The sequence below is a fragment of the Astatotilapia calliptera genome, chromosome 16 (genome assembly GCF_964374335.1).
Source record: "Astatotilapia calliptera chromosome 16, fAstCal68.1, whole genome shotgun sequence".
Lineage (NCBI taxonomy): Eukaryota > Metazoa > Chordata > Actinopteri > Cichliformes > Cichlidae > Astatotilapia > Astatotilapia calliptera.
In genome coordinates, this window is record NC_137437.1 from 9,366,189 (window position 1) to 9,374,562 (window position 8,374).

General features: G+C 42.5%; 1 protein-coding gene across 1 annotated transcript; it reads left to right on the plus strand.

Moving 5' to 3' along the window:
- Positions 1-358: 358 nt before the first annotated feature.
- nup35 (nucleoporin 35) lies at positions 359-6,156 on the plus strand. The gene is made up of 9 exons (XM_026145892.2): positions 359-682; positions 1,277-1,444; positions 1,550-1,686; positions 2,346-2,403; positions 3,573-3,681; positions 3,759-3,828; positions 5,387-5,515; positions 5,627-5,755; positions 5,848-6,156. The coding sequence occupies exons 1-9, from the start codon at positions 670-672 to the stop codon at positions 5,923-5,925; spliced, it is 891 nt and encodes a 296-aa protein (XP_026001677.1). The 5' UTR covers positions 359-669; the 3' UTR covers positions 5,926-6,156.
- Positions 6,157-8,374: the final 2,218 nt, after the last annotated feature.

Genomic DNA, 8,374 nt, shown 5'->3' on the forward strand with positions numbered 1-8,374 from the left:
GAGCTTGGTTGCCAGGTTTTCCCTCGTTTAATGTGACTGGGTCAGATTTTACCCAGAATGTGAAACATCTAAAATAGGAATTACAACTGGAGCACTTACAGCATGAAGCAAAAGAAAAAAGTGTAGTACAGTTTATAGTATATAGATTTTATTGAGTCCCTTAAATGTTTTCGGTTAAGCCAAAAATAAACAGATTGAAGAATCATTAAAAACAGATCCCTAGTATGCCTGTTGATAAAAAAAATTTAAGTGTAAGAAAATAAAAGCCCTCAGATATTTTCTTTTCTTTGTACGTTCATTTCATTCATTAGAAAAATACAAAGGAACGACGTTACGCAGGGCCATTGAACGCGTCATCACATTGACGCTTTCTAAATTCGCCGGAAGTAAGCTGTAGTACTTCCAGTTTAGCGTCAGCCTTTTCCCAGTGCCTCTGAACTCCAGAAACACCCCGTGGCGGACTGAAAGAGTAGATTTTAAATCGGTCAGCTGTAACAGTTTAGGTCCTTAAAAACAACACTGACTCCTAGTCGCGTTTACGGTGCAGTAACAGTGAGATATTGTGACACATCATTTAGCTTTGTTAGCCGCGTTAGCCGGCTGCCATCCTTTTTTCCGAGCGTCACTTCCTACTTTTGAAAATCGCGGCCAGAAAGGAAAGAAACAGAGATGGAGTTACAAGGTAAGGAAAACTTTTAGAAATGTTAATCCGTTGCGTTCTGATTGATGGTATTAGCTATTCGGCATTTATGGCTTTATTAGGCAAGCATGTCATCTGTCAACTCTGTGTTGGGGCAGCGGTGCTAATTTTCTTGCTTTAGAAGAAGGTAGAAGGTAAAGCACTACAAAAAAGCCCATGTGTCGACCACAAGTGGCTGTATTTTAGTATTTCTTTATATAGATAGATAGATGAATACTTTAATCGTTAGTTAAGATTTTTATAAATTGCGGATGTCCTAAGACAAGAGAATAAGTTTAAAAAAAAATATGCTCATGGCTCACAATAAAGTTCACACCATGAGAACATTCGTTTTTTCAGTAACTAAGATTCCTCTACACAGAGCATCATTCAAATAAATATACACCAATTTGCGTTCATCTCCAGATTTAACATTGATAATAAACACCTAGATTTGGGGCATTTGTTCCCACTTGTCAGAGTGAAGACATGCTGTCAGAAGCTTCATAATAATATACTAGCATCTAAGCTCTAAAGCTGTATTTCTATTAATGGCTGTTTTGGACCGTCTGTCATTAAATTATCCCTGTCTCTCAGTGGGTTCAGAGCCGATGACCTTGGGCTCTCCTACCTCTCCTAAGCCAACCTCTGGGGCTCAGTTTCTGCCCGGTTTCCTGATGGGTGACCTGCCAGCTCCAGCAAGCCCACAGCCTCGCTCTTTTAGCCTGGCCTCACCACTTGCGGATAGCACAAGCACACTTCGAGGTGAGTGGAAGAAGAGACATACCTGATTGTTGTCTAAAGCTTATATTTTAGATTATTTAGATTAATTAGTGACTCATATTCATACTTAACTTATTTTAAATGGAGGAGGAGGAGGTGGTGGTGGAGGTTCTGCCATGCAGCCTGTTGTCCCCACACCCAAAGACAAGAGTGGAGCCCCACCTGTTCGCAGTATCCATGACGACCTGGTTACTGTAGCGACACCTCTTGCTGCACACAGACAGGTGGGTAAGCATGCACGGTAAAGTGAGTTAAACCGCCTATTTTCACATGAAAGCTGCCACCTCCTGGTTTTGTAACCAAGACAATAGCAGGGATAGCAGGGGGGGTTGGAGAGGGAGACTGAATTAAGAAATGCAAATGGGTGAAGGCTCTGCCATCAGACGCTCCCCAATGAACCCCGACCCCAGGTCAGACACAGTCACCTTGTGTCCAGTGACACAAGTGCCATTCTTCTTCACAGAGGTGTCTTTTGAATCACATTTAGTTAAGCACCTAACCCCGGACTAGTTTGGGACAGAACTCCTGGGATCTTTCACAAACAGCAACGCCTCTACCTTCAGTAAGGTGGTGAAACATGGAGGCCTTATAGCATTTCATGGTGACTTAATTTCTGTACATCATCATGCATGGTCAATATAATTTTCATATGTTCACAGATGTTCAGGAATAGATACAGGTGGTTGAATGGCACACAATTGATTCCTGAGCAGGTGCATGATGAAAGTAAACATAAAGTAGGCAAACCAAAAAAAAACCCAGCGTGACAAGGCTCATTACAGGCCAGATGACTGGCTAGTGCTTGTGTTTGATGAAAGTTCACGGTGACATGTGAAAAAGGCTTTTTAAAAACATGTTCCTCTGTCTGATTAACTCTCTACAGTCGTTCCCAGTCATGCAGTCTCCTCTGTCAGCACGTCAGGCCTCCACTCCAGGAACAGGTACACACTGACACTGCTGACTACTCTGTTCGTAGTGACTTGACAACAACTTCTAACAGTAATGCTCGTGTTATGTGTCGCAATGGCTAGAAGTCATCAAGGATAATTTTTTTTGTAGAAACATTTAAAAACAGTGGCTTCCTGAGAGTACTTTAAAAAAATGTAAATAAATAAAAAGAGCAGCTGGTGACAGAAGTCATTGTAGCTAGTGAAGTGAGGGATTAGCCGGCTAAGTCAACAATCAAACTTTGACGGGAGCAGAAATATGAAGTTGGTTAGACTAATTATTACTGTCACTTGTAGCACTGGTTCACTGCTCAGTTATGGAGTGACAGATCTATATCCAGAGCAGCCCAAAATCCTCTCACTCATCATGCTTTTGCCCTTAGTGGAATTCCTGGTGGTACTTTTATCTAGACAGTTGATGGTCAGTGGCATTGCAAAAGCATATTCGGTTTTATAAAGGGAAGCAGAGTGTTGGTTGTAGCACTAATTAGAAAATGTTACTCTTTTCTTACTTTTTGACTAGCCTAGATTTAGATTGCATTTTGATCACAGTGACACTAAGGGGAAATGGTGGTATGAGACTGTGGCACAACCATAATTATTGCGACAGTGTGCAACAAATATGAGGCCATGTTTTCTTTAGGCTGGTTGCTTCAAAGACGGGTGGCAGGGCTGGGATGTTTCGCAGTCAGTTGCTGGCTTCAAAGTAACTTTGTTGCATCGAGATGGCAAAACGGATGAAGTCTGTCTGTGATCATTTTTTCTGTGTTAATAGACAAGACAAATAGTGACGTGGCTGCTGGATGTTGATAAGACTGCAAAACAGACACTTTGCAACTTTTCTTTTATGTGGGAATATAACTAGAACGTGATTTTAACTCGCTAGACAGCCACGTTTAGTATTTTTCCTCTCTATCTTCTAGTTTACAAGGTTTCCATCCTACTTTCATTCTACTGTTACTGAACCATTAGGAGAATTGGTAGCTAGTAGCTTACCTGCATTCTTTCATTGTTTGTTGCTGTAAAACCTGATAACACTTGCAGCTGCAGATACTGACACATCAGTGCACAAAGCTTTGTTTGTGTTGGCACTGAAAAGGTTTATTCTTTTGCTCACAGTGGGGTTTATGGGGATTAACTGGGTAACATATCTGTCCCGACAGGCATGCAGCAGATGTGTCTGTCACCAGCTCAGGTGGACCCCTTCTACACTCAGGGAGAGTCTTTGTCATCTGACGACCAGCTGGACCAGACCTGGGTCACAGTGTTTGGGTATTTATGCTCACACTTCATCACACTTCAGTTTAAATGCACTCTGTGTACATTAAGGGTATGTCTGTGTGTTTTAGCTTCCCTCCAGCCTCGGCTTCCTACATCCTGCTCCAGTTCGCTCAATACGGAAACATCCTCAAACACACGGTGAGACACTCGCACATCATTATCAGACTGCAGGATATTTGTGTCTGATCAAACGGGCACTATATCATATAGTGTTTGCATATTAACTATATACCGTTAATATGCAAACAAGTAAAGATGAGCTGTGTTCCAGTAGTAAAAACAAATACTAAAACAGAGTTAAAGGTGTAGTGAAAATCAAGAATGGGAACTCTTCATGGGATTTTATCCCAGTCCTCCTGGAAAAGAATTGTGATAAAATACACCTAAGAAATCCACCCAATACATAGGAACAAAAACTCTGTTACGTAATATAATCAGCTACTTCTCCGGTCAGTCCATCGTCCCATGGATGAAATTGCTGTAGTGGCTCGAGAATGACCTGCCTGTCCCTCCGGATCGCAGCAGACCTCCAGAGCAGAACAAGGTCACCATCACTAGCTGCAGAGCAGCAGGCTACATGACTGCAGGGCACAGTACATAAGAGAGAGAGCAGAATAACATGTTTGCTTCCTGACATTTCTGGTGTTTAACTGAATCCATTATACCTGCTAGCAGTGAAATACAGTTAAGTCCATAAGTATATGGACGGTGACACTTTTTTATCGTTTTGCATCTGAATACAGTCACAGAGGACTTTAAATCAAACAGTCGAGATGGGACCAAAATGCATGGTCACATCTTGTGGACCTAACTGTATTTTCAGTGCCAGTGACTGCAGCACAGGCCCCAACTACCAACCAACACTTGTTGAGCTAAAAACATCTGTTTCAATGACGTCAGTCCACAGGACATGTTTCCAAAATGCAGCACGCCTCTGGATGTTTATTTCTAAACGTTAGGCATTCAAATTCATGCTGAGGATGCAGGAAAGGTTTCCTACTGAGCATCGTTGAAGGTCATGCCTGAATCTTTTTAAGTCACTGCGGTTTTTCTTGACCTCTTGGCCACCACAGGCCCTGATGGCTGCCATTTCCTACAGACGGATGAAACGTCTATCAAAAACATTTTATGACTGCTGGTTTTGCATCGCTTCCTAATGACTTTCCTAGTATTGGCTCTGAACAAGCACCAACAGACTAAATGAAGTCTGACATTGTAGCAGAAAGTTTCTGATGGTTCAGATCTTTCGGTTGTTGAGATCTTTCAAAGTTGAGTCAGTGACCAAAGTGTAAAAGTTGTTTGTTACCGGTGAGAGTTGATCCACATAAATCTTACAAATCATCTGTGAAATGATTGCACCTGTTTACAATCACAGTATTGGTATTTGGAAATCAGGTGCAATGAGTGAGTCTGACTGTGAAACCACATACTGTTTAAAACTGCTTCATTGTTGGCTTCACTTTTCAGACCTGGAAGCTGCATCTGTCTCTTATGCTGTCTGTGGTCCAGAGCGGACAGTCAGTGTATTTGAACACCTTGAAATCAGAGCACAGACAGGCTGTTGGAGCCCTGAGTCAGTGTTGGATGGTGTTTGTGATTTAGAGCCCAGCTCTAGTCGCAGCCCAACCAGAGAAGCAACTGGAGTTTGAGGTGTATTGCTGTGAACTAAGTTAACCTATTGATGACGTGTTGACAGATGGCGTCTCCTGGTAACTGGATGCACCTTCAGTATCAGTCCAGACTTCAGGCCAGGAAAGCACTGTCCAAAGATGGAAAGGTGTTCGGTGACTCCATCATGGTGGGAGTCAAACCCTGCATAGACAAGGTTGGGTTCCTGCTGCTCCTGTCTGATCTTCTCTCTGAGCTGTGATCGATTGTCCACACTAAGTTAAACTGAGTTTGAAGGAGCAATGAAGTTCGTTTATCTGTCTCTCAGAGCGTGATGGACAGCACTGAGGCTGTCTCTACTCCTGTCTCCTCCTCCTTCTCCGCGCTCCCTACCACCCCTCGCTCTGCAATCAGACCACTCAGCGCCACCTACAGGAACTCAGGCAGTGACTACCAGGTGAACTGTTACCCAAGAGTTTAGTCTGGTCAACTTTAAGAGTTGACATCTTGTTTTTCTTCGACTATAAATGCATGTGTGTCTGTGTTTAGGTGGTAGCAGACAAACAGACACCCAGGAAGGATGACAGCTTTGTTTCCAAGGCGATGGAGTACATGTTTGGCTGGTGACGCTGCATAAAAGGAGGCCTGCAGTTTCAGGAGAGAGAGGGCAAGTGGTGGGAAGAGAGATGAACTGATTCACTACACTGCGTGTGTGTGTGTGTGTGTGTGTGTGTGTGTGTGTGTGCTAAAATGTAGGATCTTTTCTTGCTGTCTTCTTTTATAATCAGTGTTTCAATGTTTTTTAATCTTTGTCTCAATAAAAATGTTGTTTTTTTGTTTTTTTTTAACTCATTGAAATCGTTTTCATTCAGAGATGTTCTTCCAGCAGCCAAGGAGTGGGCTGTTCACCACAGTCACATTGTCAAGTAGATAAGGATTTTTGGCTGTATTAAACGGTATGAAGGATGTGGCCATCATTGTATCACCTGCTGTATGATGAAGACCTGTTATGACAAACAAGGGGTCGATATCACACACACGTATTGTCACTGTTCCTATTTATGTTCCTTTTTAATCTGAAACTAGTGATTGAGCTGTTACAACTAGAAGTCTGCAGGCAGTTAAAAAGAATCCAGTTTTAAGATACATCTATGCTGTCTCCCCTTTTCAGATCTGCCAGGTATATTTATCTTATGCCATCTGTGGACAAGCATAGCAAAAAAAGGAAGTGTTCAGAGCAGTCTGAATCGAAGCTTTAGGCTCACAGTGATTACATCTACACACACTGATCACCATTATTTAAAACTTTTGCCATATTTGAGCAGAAAATATATTTTTTAAAAACCCATAATAGATTAACACATCTTCCAATTGTTGCCAGAATGCATTCAAGAAAACTCACTTCTCTAATTAGGATATTTAATGTCCACTTTGCTAAAGTGCATAGCAAAAACTGCAGACATTGGGAAACTGTCGTCAGGCTTCTCTGCAGTGCCCCCTGGTGTCTGGAGATTAATCATTACAGTTTGTTTACATGGCAAACTTGTACTGTAACATCTGCGTCATGCCAGCAAAAATTATCAGCAAAAAAAAAAGCTCCAAATATGTTAAAGTAAAAGTTTAGCTGTGTTATTCTTTTCAAGCAACTGTGCAGCAATACTAAGTAAGACTTCATAGTTAATCTAAGGAGCTGGAAAGAAAAGTGTCTGGACTTCTTTAAGTTGCTTGAAGACGTTTCACCTCTCATCCGAGAAGCTTCTTCAGTTCTACGGTCAAATGGTGGAGAGTCCCAGATTTAAACCCGGTGGGAGTTTCCCCCCCAAAGAGGGACAAAAGGACCCCCTGATGATCCTCTACCTAATCACCAAGGTGTGAAAACGGGTGTGGGTCACAATCAGCCAGGGTTTCGAGTAAAACCTGGCCTTCATAGTTACATAGAAAGATTCATAGTTAATGTCCTACACTTTCATGCTGGCAGATATATTCAGGAATGGACATAAATATAGTAAAGGCCGTCGGTGTCTTCCTCAGTTTTAGCTAATAGCAATAGCATTGGGATGTTTCCATGAGAGGTTTTAAATAAAAAAATTTTTTAATGATGTGTAAATAAGCTCCAAAAAGTGCTGCTGCAGAAAGAGGTGGGGCTTTTTGCTTAAAGACATTTAAAGTATTTAGGTTAACAATAAATTTCAACTTCGGGCATCTGACAAGGATGCCTCCTGGGTGAAGTTTTCCGGGCGTGTCCCACCGGGAGGAGGCCCCGGGGCAGATTATACCTCTCGGCTGGCCTGGGAACGCCTTGGTGTTCCCCCAGACAAGCTGGAGGAGGTGGTTAGGGAGAGGGAGGTCTGGGCTTTTCTGCTTGGGCTGCTGCCCCGCGACCCGGCCCTGGATAAGCGAAAGAAAATGGATGGAGAAATTTCAACTTGGTGTAAAATAATCAGCTCCTGCCACCCCAAAGAGTCTGCAGTAGAGTGGCCTTTGTAACTCCGACACATGTAACAGAATTTGTCCAGCAGATGGAGTCACAAATTCCACCAGACAAGCCTCAAACCTGCCAGCTTGAAGAATTAAACGACCGCTGATACTCCACATGTTTGGATTACTTTAACTGGGACAAGTAAATCCCGCAGAATTAAAATGATTCCAAGAACAGGAAAAGAACTGCCGAGAGTGAAGCTACACAAACACAAAGAATTCAATGGTCCTCTGTGGCACCCACACCCTGACCACTTTTGTATCAAGTTAAGCTGCATTTTTTAGTAGGCAGGAGCTCTTCGGTGCTCTCCCGGTGTGTTCGCAAATACACGCCACATGAGTAATAGAGGATGACTAATGCTGAGGCATGGAGCAGAGAGGTGCAAACATAGCATGAGCTGATGTTCCTGTTTAAAGAGCAGTGGTGCAGGAAGTACTAGGATCCCATGCTGAAGTCGAAGAAGAAGCTCCAACTCTGTGCTGTCTATTTTAGCAGGTGAATCAGGCGGCAAGAGAGTCTGTAACGTAACGGAAACGCATACAAAAACAACAATTACACAATTCTTTATGATGTAATGTTGAAGACTGATGTGCAGCT

Coding starts and splice junctions, on each gene's coding strand:
- nup35 (XM_026145892.2), top strand. Junction 1,445..1,549: donor TAGCACAAGCACACTTCGAG/GTGAGTGGAAGA, acceptor TTTTAAATGGAG/GAGGAGGAGGTGGTGGTGGA. Junction 5,756..5,847: donor ACTCAGGCAGTGACTACCAG/GTGAACTGTTAC, acceptor GTCTGTGTTTAG/GTGGTAGCAGACAAACAGAC.